Raw genomic sequence first — 23,375 nt, 5'->3', positions numbered from 1 at the left:
CACTCACCCTAAATTTTTACCTAAGGTAGTTTCTGAGTTTCATATCAATCAATCCATCATACTACCTATCTTTTTTCCCAGGCCCCACTCCAACTCTGGAGAGCAGACCCTGCATACCCTAGACTGTAAACGAGCTCTAGCTTTTTACCTAGACCGTACAGTTTCCCATAGGAAGAGCACTCAATTATTCGTCTCTTTCCATCCTAATAAGTTGGGACAACCTGTGGGTAAGCAGGCTCTTTCCTCCTGGTTGGCGGACTGCATTTCTTTTTGCTATGAGCAAGCTGGCATTCCTTTTCAAGACCGTGTTAAAGCACACTCTGTGAGGGCCATGGCGACGTCAGTGGCACACCTTCGATCGGTGTCGCTTCCTGACATCTGCAAAGCTGCAACCTGGAGTTCTCTCCATACCTTTGCAGCCCATTATTGTTTGGACAAGGCTGGAAGACAGGACTCCATCTTCGGCCAGTCTGTCTTGCGTAACCTTTTTCCAACCTGATGTACCAACACCCTTCCACCTACCCGGTTGGGTGCGGATGCCCTTTCCCAAATTTCTCCTCACTTATTGTGCCTGCTGCACACAGTTGGGTACATTTGGTGCAAGTCGGGACATCCTCAGCTCGGTACTCACCCATTTGTGAGGACAACCATCCTGCTTGTCCTGTGAGAAAGCAAATGTTGCTTACCTGATGTAACAGGTGTTCTCACAGGACAGCAGGATGTTAGTCCTCACGAAACCCGCCCGCCTCCCCGCGGTGTTGGGTTCGTTTTATTTTTACTTTCTAGGCACTGCCTGTAGCTTTGAAAATCAGACTGAAGGGAGACCCCTGCTGGCTGCAGGGTCAGTGCCGTGCTGGGCATGCCCAGTAGGGGCCAGTCAAAGTTCTGTTTAAACTTTGACAGAAGTTTTCCGTGGTGGGCTCCATCCTCGATGTCACCCATTTGTGAGGACTAACATCCTGCTGTCCTGTGAGAACACCTGTTACATCAGGTAAGCAACATTTGCTAATTTGGACCTTTTCTCATCCTGTCCTCTAGCTTGGTCTTCATGGCAGCTAACAGCACGGGGAAGTGTGGGTTTTTGTTTTTTCTTTGTGCATTCTTCTTGAGCAGGTTTTCATTTCATTTCTATATTTATTTATTTATTTATTTATTTGATGAGTTTTATATACCGTTATTCGGTTGAGCCATCATTTAGAGATCACTTCATTCAAAAAAATACAACCCAAATCAGTTTGCAGCAGGTTACTAAAAATTCAGTCTAACATTAATGACAGTATAACAAAATTAACAAAGGTATATCCAACCAGCATCTACAAATATTTCAATCCAACTTTCCTTCCTCACCCCCACCAAAGTATAAACCCTGACAGCTTAAACCTTCTAAATCTCTCAGCTGTAGAGGGACCTGATGAGTCTCACGCCCTCTTATCGCCAATAAACGATAAAAATGCAGCAGACCCAACTGTATCTACAGCAACTTGCACCAAGGGCTTGTAGTGAAATCCTCAGTTACTTGTAGGTAGGATAAGCAGAAGTGCTTGTAGGGCCATGGATTCCTTAAGATGGGTTAAAGTGTGGAAAATCCATAAGGATAAACCTTTTGGGATTCACTGGGGAGGCCCCAAAATCTGGCTTTGTATATTTCTTCCAAGTCTTTTGCAAAAATAAAATCTATAAGAAGTGACAGGCAGATGCAGTTATAGACTTCATCTTTATTACTAGATTGCATACAGCCTGATGAAACAGATTACCCTCAGAAATCAGGAACCTGGATAAGCAAGTCTGTCTCACAGCTTTTTTTTTTGTTTGTAATCATTTTTATTGTTTTTTTTTTTACAGAAATATATATATAGTTAACAGCAGAGCAATAGACAAGTGACATAAAGCAGCTCTGCACCGTGCCATATCTTCAAACAAGGCATTATAGCAAAGTCAAGAACTTCCAAAATTTCAAGCATTAAATGTCAAATGTCGTATATCTAATAACCAAAAACCAATATCCCAAGCATCTCCCTCCCTTCCCGCCTCCCTTATTCACTCTAGATAGCAGTCAGTCAATTTTCCCAATGACTTTTGGTCATCACAGTCATTGAGGTGACCGATGTTGTGGAAGTAGGATGCTCAGCTCAGAGGATACCGAGTGTACAAAGGTGCCCCATATGCTTTGAAATTGCAGCTGCTTCTTTTTGGAGTTAGGTGGTACAGACTTCTTTTCCAACAAATATAAGTCCAGCATTGCATCTCTCCATTCTGTCAGAGTAGGTGGGTCCGTATTTATCCAATGTCTCAGAATCAGATGCAGTGCAATTAAATGTCCTTTATGCATAAACCAAAGTTGAACTGGTGAGATCTGGGATCTTGGATCCAATATGCCCAATACACAAAATACTGCATCCCAAACCACTGTGCGTGAAACCGATTTGTCAACGTACCTGAAAAGCTGGGACCAAAATTTTTGGATCTGGGGACATTCCCACAGGCAGTGGCATAAAGATGCATTCGGCTGAGCACATTTTAAACAAGCATGGGTAGAAGCAATACCCGCAAGATACGCCTTCCGGGGCCAAAATATAATCTTATGGAGAATCTTAAAGTGCATCTCCCTAAGTAGCATATTGAGAGCTTCCTGAGTCGTGGTCGTAATAGAGGCACGAATCTGAGTAGACATAATATTCCGACCCATGTCAGCAGTCCAGGTAGTTGCTAATTTTGCTGTTATACTGTAAACCAATCAGATGTTCCAAACGATGAGTGGTATATAAAAACCCCCCACTAATTAAATCAATTAATTAATTAAAGTATGGCAGGTACCATAGTGTGTTGTGTGATGTAAAAATTTATAATACGATGAAATAGATACCCCCTTCTTGGAGCCCATATATAAGAAACTTTGAAATGGGCCGTTCGTTAGGTCTCCTATAGAGGAGGAGAGAGTACGAAATATGTAACTGAATTTGCATATAAACAAGATAATCCGTTTGTAAAAATTTAAGATGAGTGCAACAATAGGAGATTTCCTAGCGTGTAGCAGATGGACTCAGGACCAATGGGTATAGTGTACTCCTGATAGCAGTTGGAGATGGATCAGATTTCAATCTGATGTCAGCCCTAGTATATATACCCCTGCAGGAAGTTCAGCTCTTCAGTATTTTCCGTCTCCATAGCAGTTAGAGACTCTATGTACGCTCGCACAGCGTTAGAGTAATTTTACCAAAGAAAACCAAAATAAGAAGAAATCTTCCCTCTATAGACGAGCCCCGCTCTCCTGCGGTGACACCCATTGGGTCCCTCCCCCAGTTGAGAATTCCCGAGATGATTTCCGCGATCCTTCGGAGGTAAGCCTCGGTCCAGCGGCTGACCCTCGGCGGGACCTAGCCCCCGACATCGGGTGAGGCTGAGAGGCAGCAGGTGCAATTTCGAGCGTGGCGGTGAAGATATTTTCCCTCTCCCCCCACAGCCGGAGACCGCCCAGAACGAGACCGGGAAGCGCTGAGAACAAGGTAAGTAGAAACTTATTTAAAAGTCTCCGGTCTCCGAAGCTCGAGGAATCGCACAGGTCGCTAGCCAGCATCAGTGCCACCGGGTTGATCTGCCCTAGCAGGGCTCCGAGGGTCCTCCCACGTGGAGACCTCCAAGGTAGTCGCCATATTGTCCGCGTGGTCGCCGTCACCATTTTGATCTGTTCGCCGCCCTGTCCACTGTTTCGATCCGTGCACACAAATACCTTGTGCTCACAACGTCGCGCCCAAGTACCGTGCGCACAAGCGACGCGCATAGCCACACGCTTACTGTACCGGGCGCATAACTTCGATCTGTGCGCATAACAGCGCGCACATCTCCCTGAGCGCGCACCAAACCTAAGCGCACAACTTCGACGCACCAGAGTGCACAACTATCTTACGCGCACAAGCCATGGCACCACCGGAAAAGAAACTCAAAGCTCAGGGCCTTTGCCCAGCATGCCACATTAGAGCTGCACAGCATGAGGAGGCCACGGCCCTGTGTATACAGTGAGAAGAGGCCCTAGGAGATCCAACTCATGGCCCTCCCTAGCCGGTACCGGGTTCCAGCCTCTCAAGCAGTACGCCGGATCTAGCATTGCACAGCGGGACCCCCCCCCTCAAACGGGGCTTCCCAGGGACACGGCGCCCCTTAGTCTAGACCCAGCATCTATCTCCTGGGTGGAATTCTTCAAAGGTCTGCATACCTTCATCCGCATGCAACCGGAGCCTCCTATAATACGGCCACAGGCTCCATCAGAGGACCTCAACATCCCGGGACCCTCTATGCCCAGGGAAGTGATCCCACCGCCCTGAAGCTCCACCTTCCGGGACACAGACAACTCGGATGAGGATTCAGAACCCCTGGAGGAAGGGGAACTCCCTCCAGGGACAGAGCCCCACCGAACCATGAGACGCTTCTTCACCAAGGACGAGCTTCCAGACCTGGTCACACACAGCTTAAAAGAGCTTGCTATCCCAGGCACAAGTGCCTCGGGGGAACCTAAGACGAACCCTCTATTAGAGGGACTCCGTCAGACCTCCCGCCATTTCCCACTATTACAGGCCACCAGCAACTAATTGACCTGGAATGGGATGCCCCAGAGACTACATTCAAAGGAGGCTGGGCTCTGGCAGCCATATACCCTCTGGACCCAGCCGCCAAAGATCTCCTGGCATGTCCGAAAGTGGATACCATGGTCTGCGTGGTCTCGAAGCGCACTACTATCCCGGTGGAAGGAGGAGCAGCACTCAAGGATGCTCAAGACAGACGTCTGGAATCTATCCTCAAACAGTCCTTTGACGTCTCTGCTATGTCTTTACAGATCGCGGCCTGCTGTGCCGTGGTGACACGTGCCTACTTAGCACAGACCAGGATCAACACTTCTGGGGAGGCCCTGGAACCGGCAGTATCATTCCTCGCGGACGCCGCTAGAGGAGTGTCATCTGCCGTGGCATCCAGAAGACAAATCTGGCTCCGAAACTGGTCTGCCAGCGCATCCTCCAAAACGAGACTCACAAGGATGCCTTTCAAGGGAACACTCCTGTTTGGAAGCGAACTAGAGAAACTAGCCAACAAGTGGGGTGAGTCCCCACTGCTGCGGCTACCGGAGGACAGAAATAAGAGAAACCAGCGATCCTTCCCCCGAACCTCCAGGGGCAGAGGATCACAGCAATTCAACCCATATAGAAGCACATTTCAAGCGGCCGGAGCCAGTCGTTTCGGAACAAGCACAACAAAAGGGGAGCCAGCTCTGGCTCAGGCCCCAGCCGCACCCCACAATGAAAATCAGCCGACCCGTCCGACCTGTCCACTCCCGGACAAGTTTGTGGAATCTCCTTTCCACGACCCTTCCAAGAGGATGGCAGTGGAAGCTACACTGACCAGATTGCTAGCCTTACAGGCTATAACACCGGTGCCTCCATAACAAATAAATACTGGACATTATTCCATCTATTTTATCGTTCCCAAGAAAGAAGGAACATTCAGACCCATCCTGGACCTCAAGGCGATCAACTGTCACCTGAAGATTCCTCTGTTCCGCATGGAAACCCTACGCTCTGTAATAAGGGTGATACAACTGGGAGAGTTCCTTACATCCCTGGATCTGTCGGAAGACTACCTACACATTCCGATCCATCAAGAACATCAGCGTTTTCTACGCTTCTCAATCCTGGACCGTCACTACCAGTTCCGGGCACTACCTTTTGGGTTAGCCACTGCACCCCGGTTGTTCACCAAGATCATAGTGGTGGTGGCAGCAACACTGAGGAAGGAAGGAATCCGATTGCACCCTTATCTAGACGATTGGCTGATCAGGGCAAGATCCCCAGAGGAAAGCCACCAGGCAACCAACAGAGTCAAAACTCTACTGGAGAGCCTCGGGTGGGTGGTCAACACAAACAAGAGTTGCCTGCAGCCCTCCCAATCTCTAGAATACTTGGGAGTCCGGTTTGACACCAAGCATGACAAGGTCATTCTAACACAGACAAGGAGATCAAAACTGATGACCCAGTTACGAACCCTGTTGAGCGAAATTCGCCCTACAGCATGGGATTATCTACAAGTCCTCGGCCTCATGGCATCCACACTGGAAGTAGTGCCATGGGCACGAGCTCACATGAGACCCCTACAACGCTCACTACTATCACGATGGAATCCACTGTCCCAGAACTACACCGTACGTCTTCAGCTCCCGGACAGAGTTCGGGCCCAACTACGATGGTGGCTACAAGAAGCCCATCTGAGCCAGGGAACAAGACTATCCTCACCAACCTGGATCCTACTGATCACGGATGCCAGCCTACGAGGATGGGGAGCACACTGCCAGGAGCTAACCGCCCAAGGGCAATGGAACGAAGAAGAGTTGGGATGGAACATCAATCGCCTAAAAACCCAGGCAGTCAGACTAGCCTGCCTAAGGTTTGGTTACAGACTCCAAGACAAAGCAGTCAGAGTAATGTCGAACAACGCCACAATAGTGGCCTACATCAACCGTCAGGGAGGAACCAGAAGCCAATAGGTGTCTCTGGAAATAGACCTCCTAATGTCATGGGTGGAAGTGAATCTTCAAGAGATCTCAGCCTTCCACATCGCCGGGAAAGACAACGTCGCTGCGGACTACCTCAGCAGGGAAAGTCTAGATCCAGGAGAATGGAGGCTGTCGACCCCAGCATTTCAATTGATAGTAAACCGTTGGAGAACACCAACCATGGACCTCCTGGCAAACCGGTCCAACGCCCAGTACACAGTTTCTTCAGCCGCAGGCGGGAACCCCAGTCCCAGGGAATTGATACCCTGGTACAGACCTGGCCACAGGAGACTGTTATACGCCTTCCCGCTGTGGCCCCTATTGGGCGTATTCATCCACAAGATAGAACACCACAGGGGACCAGTACTTCTAGTGGCCCCGGACTGGCCAAGAAGACTGTGGTAAGCAGACATGCGAAGACTGCTGACAGGGAGCCCCCTTCCGCTACCTCCACACAGAGACCTGCTCCAACAGGGCTCGATTCTCTCTTACAGTCTGGCCATTGAGAGGACTCGCCTAAGGAAGAGCGGATACTCGGGGGCAGTAATTGACACCCTACTCAGAGCACGCAAGTTCTCCACATCCCTAACATACATAAGGATTTGGAGAGTATTCGAAGCCTGGTGCGAGGACCGCAACATCATACCACGCTCTGTCAAAATTCCTGCTGTTTTGGAATTCCTGCAGAATGGCCTACAAAAGGGATTGTCTCTCAACTCCATCGAAGTACAGGTGGCCGCATTGTCATGCTAAGGAATCAAGAGCGAGAGCGGCAGCATAGCCTCTCACCCGGATGCCTCCCGCTTTCTGAAAGGAGTCAAGCAGATCAGACACCCCTGAAATGGCCGGTGCCTCCTTGGAACTTCAACCTGATCCTAGATTTCCTAGCAGGAACCTCTTTCAGACCTCTCCACGGCCTGACTCTCCGACTATTAAGACTGAAGACAGCCTTCCTGCTGGCAGTCTGTTCGGCCCATCGTATATCCAAGCTACAAGCACTGTCCTGCCGAGAGCCGTTCCTCAGACTCACCCCGGGAACCATCCAGTTACGCACAGTTCCGTCGTTCCTCCCCAAAGTGGTGTCTCACTTCCATCTCAACCAAATCATCTCACAACCATCGCCAGATTAGCATAAGAATTCGGAAGAGGCTCGAAGTCTACGCCATCTCAACGTCGGCAGGCTCCTAGTCCAATACCTGGAAAGGTCTGAATCCGTACGAAAGACGGACCATCTATTCGTCCTTCACAGCGGGAAGAAGCAAGGGGGAGCGGCCTCGTGAGCAACCATAGCCCGCTGGATCAAAGAAATCATCAAGGCGGCCTATGTAGAAGCAGGCAAGCCACCGCCTTTACAAGTTAAGGCCCATTCTACTAGAGCCCTGGCAGTGTCCTGGGCGGAAACCAAGATGCTGTTACCCGCCGAGATCTGCAGGGCGGCGACATGGTCCTCCACACCTTCTCCAGGTTTTATCGCCTGGATGTTCAGGCTCGGGAAGACACAGCATTTGCAAGGGCAGTACTAAGTGAGTCACGGGCAGCCTCCCACCCGGTTCGGGAGTAGCTTTTATACATCCCATTGGTCCTGAGTCCATCTGCTACGCGCTAGGAAATGGAGAAATTACATACCTGATAATTTTGTTTTCCTTAGTGTAGACAGATGGACTCAGCATCCTACCCACGGCTGCCATTACTCATGGAATTCTCGGGGGACATCCCTGGGAGCGAGTGATTCACAGGTAAGCCATGCTTTCCTTCATCTAGGACACCCATCCTACCGGGTGTCGACGTTTTTTGGTTGAGGGGACTGGCAGTCTCCAGCTATAGCCAATTCAACCGGTTCAAATTAATTAAGTTAACCAAGTCATAAAGTTAATCAGGTTATTCAAATTATTCAGTCATGCATATATCCACATTGCTTTTCGAGGAGAATAGTGAGGAGCTGCTCTTCCTGCAGGGGTATATGTTCTAGGACTGACGTCAGATTGAAATCTGATCAGTCTCTAACTGCTATCAGGAATACACTATACCAATTGGTCCTGAGTCCATCTGTCTACGCTAAGGAAAACGAAATTATCAGGTAAGTAATTTCTCCAATGTATGCACTGTCTGGGATTGTAAATTTATAAAAGGGAACAGATTAAAGATGGTTAACCCCCGGAGGCTGATCAAATTTTTATGATCCCGTCCAACAGGAAAGTCATGGTTACCAAGCAGAGGTAAACAGTATGACTTTTGCCATGGTAAGTTCAAGTGCTTCCTAAGAAAATGCCAGCAACATCTCATGGCATTCACTAAGATGTTTCCTGAAATAGATAATGGGAGGGATTCACTAGGTGCATGTAAAATAAACGCTGTTCCTGGGGCCCAGCAAATCATGTTCCAATTGTAGGACATCTGAGGTACCGCCACAGCCCAACCAACTCCACAAAATAGGCAGGAGACATGCGACGTTGTAAAAACGGAAATTAGTTACTCCCATCCCACCCTGTACCAAGAGCATCACCAATTTGGCATACTTTAATTTGGCTTTTTTGGACTTACAGAAAAATGTACTGAGTATCCCGTGCAAAGCATGAATGTCCTTGACCCGCAAGTACAAAGGAGTCATTTGTAATACATACAATAATTTCGGGAGTAAAATCATATGCACCAAGGCTTTCCTCCCGGCCATGGATAACGGAAAAGCACCCCAGCTGGTCACTTTCGACTGGAACAACTTTAATATGGGTGTGATGTTATAATGGTACCATTGCTGTGGGTCAGGGTGGATTTTAATACCCAAGTATTTAATGGTGTCTGTTGCCCATAACGGGGGGAAATTAGGCCAGTTAGGCTTCAGGGTCCCATTGATGTCCATCGCCTCTGATTTTGTTAAATTTAATTTCAATCCAGAGAAGGTCTCAAATATCTTAAGATCTAATAAAATTGGTAAAGAAGTGTGGGCATCAGATATAATCATCAGCATATTATCGGAAAAAAACATTATTTTTTGCTCAGTACTTCCTGTAATGACACCGGGGATATGAATGGATTGCTTGATTTTATGGACTAGAAGTTCCAGGGATAGAATGTAAAGAAGAGGAGACAGGGGGCATCCCTATCTTGTACCTTGTCCCAAAGAAAAGATTGGGGATGTCTCTCCATTCATACATATGAAAGCCCTCTGGTCTCTGTAGAGCAATTTTATGGCAGATAAGAATGGTCTTGCAAAGCCAAAGCTCCGTAGAGCCTTGAACAAATACGCCCAGGCCACCCTGTCAAACGCTTTTTCAGAGTCAAAGCTTACTAACAGTGCACTATGGAGAGGGCAACTGGTCAAAGCTACTAGTAAACGTCTAATATTTGAAGCCGGTCGCCTGCCATGCACAAAGCCTGTCTGTTCCAAGGAAATTAAATCAGGCAAAATGCATTTCAGCCGGTTTGCCAGAATTTTTGCATATATTTTAACATCTTGATTAAGAAGAGATCGGCCTTGTACGATCCTGGATCGGCAGGGTCTTAGAGAGACTCCCACAGAGCCCAGCAGATATCAAGGTGACTCCCGAACTGAGGGTGGGTGGGGGAGAACCTGGAGAGCAACACTGGACAGGTTCTCTTGAGGTTAGACATGCTGCGCCTCAGTGTCCAAGGGAGAGTACTACTCTCCACTATTCTTGGGACTGGTGCCAGTCAGAGCAGTGGCATCTCTTGTCTGGGAATGGAAACAAGGGACACCCCTCAAATCTCCCCTCCAGAGGGGAGAGAGAAGCAGCAGGATCAGGGACTCCCGATCCCGAAAGACATAGCAATTCCCCGAAGGAGAGTTGAGGCAAAAATCACTGCTCACTGAGGCGTCAGCGCAACCAACTCATCAAAGGCAGCCAGTCTCGGATAGGGAAGATCACCACTACAAACCCTAGAGGGGCCCCAGCTGAAGATGGTCCAATGACCGCCGCTGCTGCTCCTTGGCCCTGGCCTCCAAGGAGATGTGCCGATTCAGAGGATCGGGGCTCCGGATCAGAGAAAACAATTGCTCATGGACAGAGCTCTAGGGACAAGAACATAGTAGAGGACGAAAGACCTATTCCTCTGCTGAGAAAAGAGAAGACACTCGAGCTACTATCGCAATATCCACTCACCTCAGGATCCGACCAGGAGTGCTGTCCTAGGTCAGTCCTGTGGCTGTAGAACACAACCTGTTGTGACTGCTCAGAAGGAACAATACACACACACACACACACACACACACACACACACAGACAGACAGACACACCCCCCCCCCCCAGAAGCCCTACACTGAGAAAGCACTCTGGGTGGACTCATGCAGGGGTAACCCATCCGCGGATGGTAGCACACCCCTATATCCTGAGCTCTGTGCTCATGGGAGAAGTCCCATGCCCCAGCGAGGACCAAGAACCATGTGCTAGAGTTGGTAGCTACACACCGCCCCACGACCAAGCATATAGTGTGTAATGACAGCTCCTCCACCAGTACTCCTCAGTGCTATGCAGTATGGACTGAGGTGGAGGCCAGACTATGCTGAAGGATGACAGAACTCTAGTGTGGCTAAGACTGCACAGCCAGTGAGAATGCCATCTGCCAGAGTCCGAGGCCCTTGGAACAGATGCCTTATCTGTCCTAACCGTGCAAGATGCGTGTGAGCGCCACAGTAACTGCAGCGGAGTGGACAGCGTGATGACAGTGTCCCCAGCACCACTGATTCTCTGGGTAAGGCATGGTGGAGGGTGGCAGGCTATGGCATCTGCCCCCTTCAGTATCTGGGAATGCTTCAAGAGGTGGGCCATCGAAACTGCGTCGAAACCGGCTTGCCTGCAAATCCCACAGGGAACGGCTGCAGCGAAGTCCCTGGCGAACACAGGTGTTTATGGAGAACTGCGGACATTTCCTGTGATCTATAAGCAGTTTGCCGGTAATTAGCGCCATTCCTGGTGCCACAGGTGCCCACAGATATTGACCGCCCGGGGGTCCCGGCGCCCGAAGGTATGGACCAAAGGAGAGGCCCCCACAGCCCTCAGACAGACCATCGATATTAAAAAGGCACCGATGACCGCCAGTGTTGATGGCAAACCCAAGAGCCCTATTCAACTTTGTCTCCAGCCTGACTCAACCTTGCCTCAACCCACTGTCAAAGGAAGGCTCCTCGAAGACATGCGAAGATCTCGTCCAATTCTTTACAGACAAAATCACAAAGCTAAAACCTACTCACTTCCAAGCATGCATGGACAAGCCATTTCCCCACACCACAACATCCCCCACTTGGACCAACTTTGACCTCATCGCCTCAACAGAAGTTAATAAGATCATACAAAAAAATCAACCCAGCCACCCACCCCCTTGACCCCATCCCAGTTAAAACCCTCAAGCCTGTCCCTGAAATCATCGCCAAACAAATAGCCAACATAATAAATATATCCCTTGAACAAGGCCTCTTTCTTGAAGCCCTCAAATGCGCCATAATAAAACCCGTCCTAAAAAAAAAACCCAACTGGATCTCTTTGACCCTGCTAACTACAGACCCATCTCAAACCTGTCTTTCATATCGAAGATAATAGAAAAAATAGTCAACCACCAACTCTCGGAACACCTGGAAACCCACAAAATCCTCTACCCTACCCAGCACAGCTTCAGGAAATCACTCAGTACTGAATCTCTGCTTCTATCCCTCGCAGACACCACCCTGAGAGGCCTAGATGCCGGACAATCCTACCTCCTGATTCTACTGGATATCTCCACCGCTTTCGACACCATCAACCACAATACCTTACTTGCACGGCTAATGGAAATTGGACTTAGCCACAACACTATAAAATGGTTTAAATCCTACCTATCCAATAGATCCTACAAAGTGCAACTAAACAACAGTAAATCAAAACCTTTCCCACTCCCCCATAGCATTCCACAAGGTTCATCACTCTCTTCCACCCTATTTAACATATACATGCTCCCTCTCTACAAACTCCTCTCCAGCCTTAATCTCTACTACTTCGTATATGCAGATGATGTCCAGATACTACTCCCCATGAAAGAAAACATACAACGCACCCTTCTACTATGGGAATCCTACTCAGCCCAAATAAAAAAAACCTTCTAACCCAGTTATCCCTCACACTCAATCACAAAAAAAACTGAAATCCTTTACATAACGAACAAGCTCCCCACAAAAAACATCCAAGACTCCTCGCCCTCACAATCTCTCAGCCAATGCATCACCGAATTAAGAGACCTAGGCATCACACTGGACTCTGAACTCAATCTGAAAAAACATATCCACCCAACTATAAAAGAGGGCTATTTCAAGCTACAAGTTCTTAAGAAACTCAAGCCCCTCCTCTTCAATCAAGACTACAGGACAGTGCTCCAGTTCTTCTTATTCTCTAAACTGGACTACTGCAACTCCCTCCGGCTCCCTTCATCCTCCCTCAAACCCCTCCAATTACTCCAAAATGCAGCAGCCAGATCCCTAACGAACACCAGTCGATCCTCCCACATCACACCGATCCTCAAAAACATCCATTGGCTCCCCATACCCACAGAATACAATACAAAGCCCTAACCCTTTTACACAAAACAATCTACAATAAAAGTACAGAATGGTTACAAGACGCCCTTCACCCCCATGACACCCAAAAAAACCTCAGATCCAAAAACACCGGCCTGCTAAACATACCCTCCACCAAACAGGCACACCTCACCACAACCAGAGACCGCGCCATATCCATAGCCAGCCCCTCATTATGGAACAAACTCCCTGCCCACCTCAGACTGGAACCCTCAACCCAGTCTTTCAAACAGAATCTAAAAACTTGGTTATTCCAAAATGCCTTCCAGCCCACACATTAAACCTCACTCCCCCCTTCCCATCATGATCTCACCACACAATGGAACCGTCACTGTTTCTAAGCATCATTGTATCCTCTTCAACCAAAACTAAGTCCCATTGTGTTCCCACTACCTATACTGAGTCCATGTAATAATCAACCGATTTGTCTACTGAGTTAATATAATAACCCTAATTCTTGAGTTTTCTACTGTTACACTGTAATTTAAGTATAAGTTTGTTGAGTTCATGACTGTTACACAGTAATAATATTATGACTGTTTTAATAATATTAGTTATTTGAGTTCCATACTGTTACAATGTAAAAATAAGACTCCTTGTCCTATTATTCTCCTTGTTTACATGTAAACAGATGTGATATCCCCCAATGAATGTCGGTATACAAAAGCAAATAAATAAATAAATAAATAAGCAGTCTTCTGAAAAGAGAGAACCTATGCTTTTGATTGCAGATTACATCAAACTGTATGTTTTAGATATGTATTAGGGACTACTGAACATATGCAGAGAGATTTTGGATACTCTAGGCATATGGGGGAGGGGAGGGATGTGCCAGGTTATAATCACTATGGACAAGTTTAATTTGTGATGCATTTGAGAAGGGTAAGGATAGTTATACTCAGTATGCATTGGATTGGTCACTACTTACCACTAATTAGAAAGAAGACTGGGGCATATTACTTGGTAATAAAAATTGGAGTAAGTGTACAAATTCATTGCCATCAGGCAAAGGTTAGGATAGATAGACTCTTTCACATAGGATAAACAGACATACAAGAACTTTTTTCTGAAGCGTAATGTACTGATCTAGTTCCATTATTAGTCACAATATGCAAAATTGTTGTTATGCTTTAGTTTTGCACATGTTTGTCTTCTCATTCTTTCTTTTAATTTTTTTAACTGTGTTAGGGAGGATACAAGGTTGCAAAGGCCCAGAAATTAGAGGAGCAATTCTGCTCAGATGCCTCAAAGCAGCAACAGAAAGATGGAACCTCATCTGCTCTTTTTAACGGCGTTGCTATATATGTCAATGGCTATACAGGTATGTTTTTAGCCATCTTATACACATGTAGGATTCCTTGTACTTTAATCACTGAAAAAAACACACACACACACACACCACACACACCCCTCCCTGCCCTCCTGTTCTGCAGGGAAGAGAGAGGGAAAGGGGTATGATCCTGAAGTAGACCCTGCACAGCAAAGAACAAACAAAATGCAGTTGAATTAGCCTATATTTATAACATTTTAAAAATGTTGCTTTGATATAAAAACTGATTTAGTTCTGCCTGTGCATGATTTATTTCTGCCCTATTAGTCCTCAGATAAGTCTCTCTGATGAGCCTCTTGTGCCTGTTTTACTGTAGATATTTATCAAATGCCTCATCATGGATTATTCTCCACCCAAAAATTTTGTTCATTTGATCTCCTGGCCCCAAACCTAATGAGATGAGTGCATGATCTTAAATAGATCTAATTCGTTTTTGGACTTCTGGGAACCAAGGCTTTAATACTGACACATAGAATGGCATTTGAGGATTGGAGTGTGAAGTAAAATCTGTCTTCCTAGGGTGTTGCATTCCCCAGATATCAATCATCCCCAGTTCCTTACAAAGAAAATGTGCACCCATTATAGAGTCTTCTGTTTTAGGTGGTTTAGCTGGTTTGCAGTCTATGCTACAGTCTGCTGTTTAAAATCACCTCTCACAATAAACTGGTAATCTGGGAAATTCAGTAATTTAGCAGTGATCTGAGTGAAAACATCTTGAGAATATACATTAGAGGCATACAGTTTACATAATGCAATCTTATGCTGGCACAGCATGCCCAAGAGTATAATGTACCTCCCATCTTCGTCTTATATGTATGTTTCTGCTAAAATAGGGGGCTGCTTATGAATAAGAATGGCCACCCCTCTTTGTATTTGAGTGAGAGAAGAATAGTAGCATTGTCCGATCCATTCCCTTTTTAATTTAGCATGCTCTTCATCCAATAGCTGGGTTTCCTGTAGGAAGATAATATGCAAATTTAAGTGTTTAAATAAAGTTTTATTCTATTTGATCGGTGAGTGGATGCCATCCATATTAAGTGTAGTGATATTTACCCCAACTATAAGCATACGCACATAGATTGAGAATGCTGCCTGTAGGTAAACCTCAGACCATAGAGATTCCTTCATTTTTCCCGGATGTCTCCCAGCCTGAACATCCAGGATTTCCCAACATCATTCGAATTTGATACCGATTTCTTTGTTTTCAGCAATTGCCATCCCATAGCATTCTTATATTAATGCACCATTGGATGTCAAATCAAACTTCTCTGCATTCATACACATACGCACGTGTATAACTGGAAAACCACCCCCCTCCTTGCTCCAAGGGACCACTAGCCCCAGAGTTAGACTCTCTTCCAGCTGGGGTGTGCCCATACTGTATTCCTCTTTCAGGACCTAGTATAAAAGAAATAAGCATGTCAAGGGGGGATAAATCATCCGCTTATTTTGATTTGAATCATACAATCAGAGATTCAAAACCTGAGCCAAAAAATAAAACTGAGCCATGATGACATCCCCTGAATAAAGGCAACAAGACAAAAAGAAAAAAAATAACTGGCAGTCCAACTGTAGTAGTCGTTATCTGGCAACAGTTCTGTCACCTCAAAAATTACATGCAGCTAGTATGGGGTGCTTTCTATGATCACACAGAACTTTAAAAAATCTTCCATTACATTTCGCACCCTGCATCCTATAAGTTCCAGTAGTAGCGAATACAAACCTCGCATTGTCCACTATAGGTAAGACGATAGGCGTTGCTATGTTGTGGTAATTTACAACTTAGGATTCCTGCTTATTGACATCGAGAACATTACTGCTTCAAGATCAATGCACATGAAACACTTTATTCAGTGTCTAGGCATTGCTTAAAACACAGGAGGGGAGGCAGAGACTGGGCTTGCCTATTGTTTTCTCCTCTCTTCCCACAACAGCACAGAGAACAAGTCCAGATAATGCCAGGTAGTCAAAAATATTTCAGACTTTGATATGTTCTGAGCACTTTAATTTTATGTTCCCAGTTCAAGATTCTGACAATTATAGCTCTCAATCCTATCTTCCTTAACTTGACTCACACCAACTCTGAAAGGGTAATCGTGCATCTGTTGGCCCAGCTAATCTCGCAACCATTTTTCCACAAACTTGATAAGATTTGGTTCTTTCACCTCCTCTGAAAGAGCAGAGATACTAATATTTCTACAGCCATGGTCTGGTCTTCAAGTTTTTCGAGTAGCGAGGCTTTAACATGTTAAAGCTCAAGAATTTGGTTAGCTCGGTCATATTCATTTTTCTGAGCAGAAAGCCTCCTTTCATCTTCTTCAAATCTTCCTATGTAGCTTTTGAACCCTTCTTTTTATTTTCTCTATCACCAATTGCAATTTATTCAATTGGTCATCCAGTGCTGCAGACACACTCTGAAATTTGTTGGACTGCACCTTCAGAGAGGACGGCTAGAAGCTTAACTTTATCTTCAGCGGTCATCATTTTCTTTTCGACCTTTATTTTATTTTAAGCTCTCCTAGGAACATTGGACATATCCCTGCTTCAGTAATCGTAAGTTACCGTTTTTAATTTATTTCAGGCTTCAGTACATTGATTATAAGTTTTTATCTCCCCTATGATAGAATAAATATTTGTAAGGGGAGTACCACTGGAGCTCCGACCCCCGATGAGTTGTGACACATCACCAGAGGAGTGGTGGAGGAGGGCTAGGAGAGGGATCCTAGCCCTCTCCACTCTCTCAAAGCAGAGTCCAACCAGTCAGAAGACGTTTCCCAGGAATACTCCTCTCTGAAATGACCCCCACATCAGTCACCTGCATCAGTCGGATCCTGGGTTAGTGTACCTTCACCCCTCAGGTCAGGGCAAGGATCAATGGGAATTTCTTTGGATCCCCTACCTGAGTCTCCATGGCGCTAGTTACTGCCCAAGGACCTCAATCAGTCCAGATTACCGTATAAATTGAGTGGGGCCCTAGGCATAGACATTCATAAAAACAAGGACACTTGCACAAAGGTCTTGGTCTTCTCCAGATCCTAAACACTCCAGTAGGACCTGTGGCGATGCCAGTACACTAGATCCTGAAGGAATTAAAAACAAGAATGTGGGAAGAATCAGTCTCCTGTGCCCCAGTAGCCAGAAAACTAACCTAAAATATAGAGTCCAAAAGTCCCTAGGGTTTGGGATAGTTAGCTGCCCTATCAATTGATTGTTGAGTTAACATTAACACTATTGATTGTTGAGTTAACATTAACACTATTCCACCAAGCAAAGATCATAGGCTGCTAGACAACTTTGGGGAAAAAGATTTTCCAGAGCTCAATACTTTAATGCAGAGCTTTCCAAAGTGTGTGTTGCCTGCAGTGTGCCGATGTGTCGCGCAAGCCCGGTGCATGTGACACACCGGCAAGTGGGAGCCAATGAGGCCGCCGGTGGACCTCATCCCACTGGCGGCTGAGCAGTGAAATATCGCTGTGCTGGGCCGGAGACGCACAGCAGGAAGATTGGCAGGGTTGTGGTGGAGCTCACGTCACCACGGCCCGAAGAAAAATGTCACATCTAAAAGTGCAGGTGCTCCTCCTCCTTCCTGCCTACACGGCCCTGGAAGAAAAACGTTGCCGGAGCCGCACGAGCAGAAAGGAGGAGGAGCATCAGCCGCTTGCAGAAGAGGAGCAGCATTGTTGCAGCGTGCGAGAAGAGGAGGAGGCCCGGTAGCAAGGCCCCCACCGCAGATCGGCCCGAAAAGATCAGGGCCGCCGCCGCCGCGATCGGCCCGAGAAGATCAGGGCCGCTGCAGAGCCCATCCTGCAGCAACCCATGAAGAGGAGGCCCAGAGGTAAGAGAGAGGCTGAGGGCCCGTAGAGTGTGTGTATGAGATGAGTTGAGAGATTGTGTGCGTGTATGAGGTGAGTTGAGAGATTGGGTGCCTGTATGAGGTGAGTTGAGAGATTGGGTGTGGGAGTGAGGACCTGAATGTTTGCAGAGACAGCATGTGAGAGCCTGTGTGTGTGTGAGAGAGACAGCATGTGATAGTGAGAGCCTGTGCTTGAGCAAGACAGCATGTGGGAGTGAGAGAGAGCCTGGGTGTGTGAGAGTCAGACATGTGCAAGAGAGAGACTGTATGAATGATTGTATGAGAGAGAACATGTGAGAGTGAGAGCCTGTGTGTGAGAGAGAGAAAGCATGTGAGAATGAGAACCTGACTGAATGTTTGAGGGAATAAGATAGATGGAGAGAAAAGAAATAGAAAAAAAGACAATATGAAAGGAATTGGCAAAAAAATAAGAAAGGGGAGGTGGAACAAAAAAGCCTGTGACCAACCAATTAGAAAACTAAGATCAGACAGCAAAGGTAAAAAAAAAAGAAATAAATTACTTTTTACTGATTGGCACATGTAATCTTTGGGAACGTGCAAGAGTAGCACTTTCTCTATGCGGATCTCACAATGTACGAGATCAACATGGAGGAAGTGGAAACCCACGGGGCCTGCACAGAGGAGGCAGCAGAATGGGCTTCAGTGCCAATAGCAGCAATCAGCGCCTCCCCAATAGCCATGCGGCATCAGTGACAGTGGCAGCAGAGGAATGAGAGAGGATCCGAGGTTGCTGGCAAAAGAAAGAGAGGGGGTCTGCCTTTAGTGTGCATGTGTATGAATGGGAGTCTTCCTGGGGGTGTATGTGTGTGAATGCATGGGTGCCTGCCTGAGGGTGTGTCTGGGTATGAGAATGTATGGGTGTCTTCCTGGGGTTTGTATGTGTGAGAATAGATGCCGGCCTGTGTGTAATATATGTGCGTGTGAGAATGAATTGGTGCCTGCCTGGGGGTCTGTGTGTGTGAGAATGAATGTGTGCATGCCTGGGGGATGGTTAGGGAGTAGTGTGAAAATGAATGGGAGCCTGCCTGGGTGTCAGTTTCAGTGTGTGAGAATGACTGGGAACTTGCCTGGGTGTGTGTGTTTGTGTGTATGTGAGGGAGCCAGAGAGAGTGTGTATGAGAAAATCCAGGGGAGTAAGAGTTTGTGTGGGGGGTGTGTGTGGAGGGGGAGAGAGTGTCTTAGAGCCTGAGAGTGTGTCAGTGTCTCTGAGAGAGAGAGGTTATGGTGGGTATAAGAGCATGAATGTGTATGTATGTGACAGTGTATGTGTGAGAGAGAATGGACATGTGAGTCTGTGTGAGAGAGGATAACCTCCTAATCCTGGACAATATCAGGGTGACTGGAAATCAAGAGCTCCCACGTATGGACAGCAGGGGCTTTTTAAAATCCTTATTAGTTTTAATTATTGGGTATTATTTGATATATGTGCTGTTTTGAAATATTTTATTGGTGTTTGGGAAGTTGTAAAAAATTTATATGATTTTAATTAATAGAAATTCTATTTATCAGTAGTTTTAAAATATTATTTTATTAGTATGATTTTACTATTATAACTGATGCTTTATGTTTCTTGATTTTATTTGTTTTATGAGGAATGGTGGTTCTGTTTTTCCATTGTTAATACACGAGTCTGGCTTCTTGGAGTTTCCATTTCAGTTTTTGTCTAATTTGTGCTCCTTTATTTTGTATTCTGTATTTGGTGAGGGTCTGTCTCTGCTCTGTGTGTTTGACCATTATGAGAGATTCTGCTAGCATAGGGATCTATAGCAGTCTGGTTTGTTTTGTTTCCTCAGTAGGTGGTGTATTGGTATTCTAGGACCCAGTGTAATATTTACCCTTGCTTTTTCACGGGTAGGGTTATTGTTGTTGGAGTCCTTGATGTTATTACTGTTATGTTACAATAGGATTGCAGTATAGATTTTGTATGTCTTTTTTGCGAGGTTTTATTTTAGTTCACAATGTGCCTGGCAGTGGAAGGTGTTTGTGCTGCTGTTACTGTGAGGTGACACCAGCATTTGAAAATATCTTTTAGTATGATGAGCTGTAAGGGAAACATCCAAGCTCCATTGTTTGGGGGAATTTCAGTGGATGCACAGAGTTATAGAACTGGAGGTGCAGGATTTATATTGACATTCTGTCCCTTCCTATAAATTCCAGACTTCACTCTCATAGCCATGTAGAATTAGTTGAATGAGGCTATCAAATAATTATATAGTGTGAAACTGGCCAGCTTTTTAAAATTACACAGAAGACCCTTTGGACTTTATTAACACCAAATATTCAAAAGCTGTGTTCATCCCATCAAGCTCATATATCTCATTAAAGAGGTAAATTGAATAACACAATAACTTTGTTTTATTATTGTTACTCATAAATTATAACAATAACATTAATCTTGGAATATTATATATTTTTAATATAAATGAAAAGTTTTCACAAGATATGTTGTCATGAAACATTTTATTATGTATATATTTAAGGAAATATACATAAATTATCAAAATACATTTCGTTCGTTTAACCTTTAACCTCTGGTTTGCTAGTAGACTGAATTACTGTGTCCCGAAATTAGGTTTGTCTAAAAAGTGTGTCACCAACATGAAAAGTTTGGAAAGCTCTGCTCTAGAATGTGTTGCCAGAGTATGTGGTTAGGTTTGATTAAGTTCCTGGAGGAGAAGTCCATTAACTGCTATTAACCAAGTTTACTTGGGGAATAGCCATTGCTATTACTGGTATTAGTAGGATGGGATGTACTTAATGTTTGGATACTTGCCAGGTACTTGTAACCTGGTTTGGCCACTGTTGGAAACAGGATGCTGGGCTTGATGGACCATTGGTGTGACCCAGTATGGCAACTTATGTTCTTAATTCAGGGAAGCCTGTAGCATGGGATTACCCAGGTATGAGAACTACGATCCTACTTGTCCTGGAAGAAAATAAAATTACGTTGATTAAGTTCCTGGAGGAGAAGTTCATTAACTGCTATTAATTAAGTTTACTTAGGGAATAGCCACTGCTATTAATTGCTTCAGTAGCATGGGATCTTCTTAGTGTTTGGGTAATTGCCAGGTTCTTGTGGCCTGGTTTGGCCTCTGTTGGAAACAGGATGCTGGACATGATGGACCCTTGTTCTGACCCAGCATGGCAATTTCTTATGTTCTCACAGGACAAGCAGGATGGTAGTCCTCACAAATGGGTGACATCGAGGATGGAGCCCTGTACGGAAAACTTTTCTGTCAAAGTTTCAACAAGCTTTGACTGACACTGGCACACTGGGTGCACTGAGCATGCCCAGCCTGCAATTATCCCTGTGAGCCACAGGTGTCTCCCTCAGTCTTCTTTTTTCCGCTCTGCAGTCAGCATAGCGGTTGGAGCTCTGTGAGGATTTTTTAACTAATTACCTCATGGAAACACTTAACTTTTCACTTCAAAAAACACTTTTCCCTGCACAGGTCTCCCTCTGCGTACGTTTTTACGACGCTCGGTGAGTACTAATTCTTATTTTTCGGTCGGTTCCTGTCACTATCTTAAGGCTGTTAACTGACTGAAGCCTTCCCTTCCCCCATTTTTCAGTTAGCTTTAAACAGCTTGCGAGTATCTCTGTGACACTCTGCTTGCTTATGCTAGTGGGGTAGGGATTTTTTCCTTAACTTAGGACCTCTGTAGCTTCAAGTCCTTCGTTCCCTGGTACCCTCACGCAGTCGATACCCTATCGCTACACCGGGACCCTCCTAAACCGCCCTGGGCTTTTATATGTCATCAGCGCCCCTCCCCCCACGGTGCCCTGATGCCTTTATCCATGTTTTTTGCTTTTCAGTGCTACCAGGCTTTTTCCTCCTACGCACTGTTTTTTTCCTTGGGCTTCCTCGGTGCCGTCCCTACCCGGATGCATGCCATTGACGCACACGCTGTTAGTCACTGCCATGCATACTCGGGTCGCCGCCACCGCTGCCCGAGACACTTTTTAACGATCCCAGGGTCACTTCATCGATGCCACCCCCCCCTTTTGGGGATGCCATCGATGCCCCATCCTCCCCACCGATGTCCAGCCCTTTCCATCGGGGGGCATCGGTGCCACATCGATTCGTCGGTGGGCATCAATGCCGGATGGTCCCCATCGGTGGACATCGGTGCCGGATGGTCCCCATCGATGGACATCGGTGCCGGATGGCTTGTCCGTCGATGGCATTGGTGCCGGATGGCCGTCCGTCGATGGCATCGGTGCCGGGTCCTTTTGCATCGATGGACACCGATGCCCAGGTGTTTCATCCATGGGCATCTATGTTAGAATGCATCCATCGAGGGCAGTCGATGCCAGGCTGCTCCCATCGGTGAAATTCGATGCCCAGGTGGATCCCATCGGTGGATATCCATGCCGGCTCGATTCCGTGGATGGGCGTTGATGCCAATGCCAGCCTTATGGCTGGCATCGATGCCCATGCCGATTCCAGGACTGGCGTTGATGCCGGGATGGAATTCATCGACTGGGAGATCCATGCCATCGATTCCATACGTGTCCATATCGATGCCACCGACACACGTGTCTGGGGCACCGATGCCATGTACACTTGGAAATCTGAGTCTGTCCAAATCGATACCGTCAACGTCTGTGGCCCTATAGTTGATGCCCGTGGCCATGCCACAAACGGCATAAATGCCCGCCTCCATGCATCGATGCCCTCGACACCTCCGTTTTCCTTCGGTGTCCTTGACGCCCTATTGATTCGACTCAGTCGATGCCGGTATCTTTTTCAATAACGGCAATGTTTTTCGATTATTCGATTCCACATCGTTTCAAAGATACCTATGCCACTGCTGTCAGTGCCCGTCACTGTCATCATTCTCCTGGCCAGTCATCGACGATTTTTCATACCCATTTTGATGATATCCTCGAAGCCCCTTAGGTTGCCTTCAATATCGTCAATACCGACATAGCACCGCCACATAATACCCTCGCCTCCTCACATTGCTCCACGCTTTGGGTTCTTTTTTAAGCCCCGTATTAGCTTAAGACACTCCATTGTGTCAGGAGCAGAGCAGGCGTGCTGACAGTTCGTCATCGATCGCCTTCCAGGAC

General features: G+C 46.4%; 1 protein-coding gene across 1 annotated transcript in view; it reads left to right on the top strand.

The window, feature by feature from the left end:
- REV1 (REV1 DNA directed polymerase) overlaps positions 1 to 23,375 on the top strand; it is a 231,617-nt gene that overhangs the window by 13,599 nt on the left and 194,643 nt on the right. The window contains 1 exon segment of the mRNA XM_029604787.1: positions 14,283 to 14,415. Within this exon segment, the coding sequence (XP_029460647.1) occupies positions 14,283 to 14,415 (133 nt within the window).

Source organism: Rhinatrema bivittatum, chromosome 5, assembly GCF_901001135.1.
Source record: "Rhinatrema bivittatum chromosome 5, aRhiBiv1.1, whole genome shotgun sequence".
NCBI lineage: Eukaryota > Metazoa > Chordata > Amphibia > Gymnophiona > Rhinatrematidae > Rhinatrema > Rhinatrema bivittatum.
The sequence above is the reverse complement of the archived record's forward strand: the minus strand, read 5'-3'. Positions and strand labels throughout refer to the sequence as shown.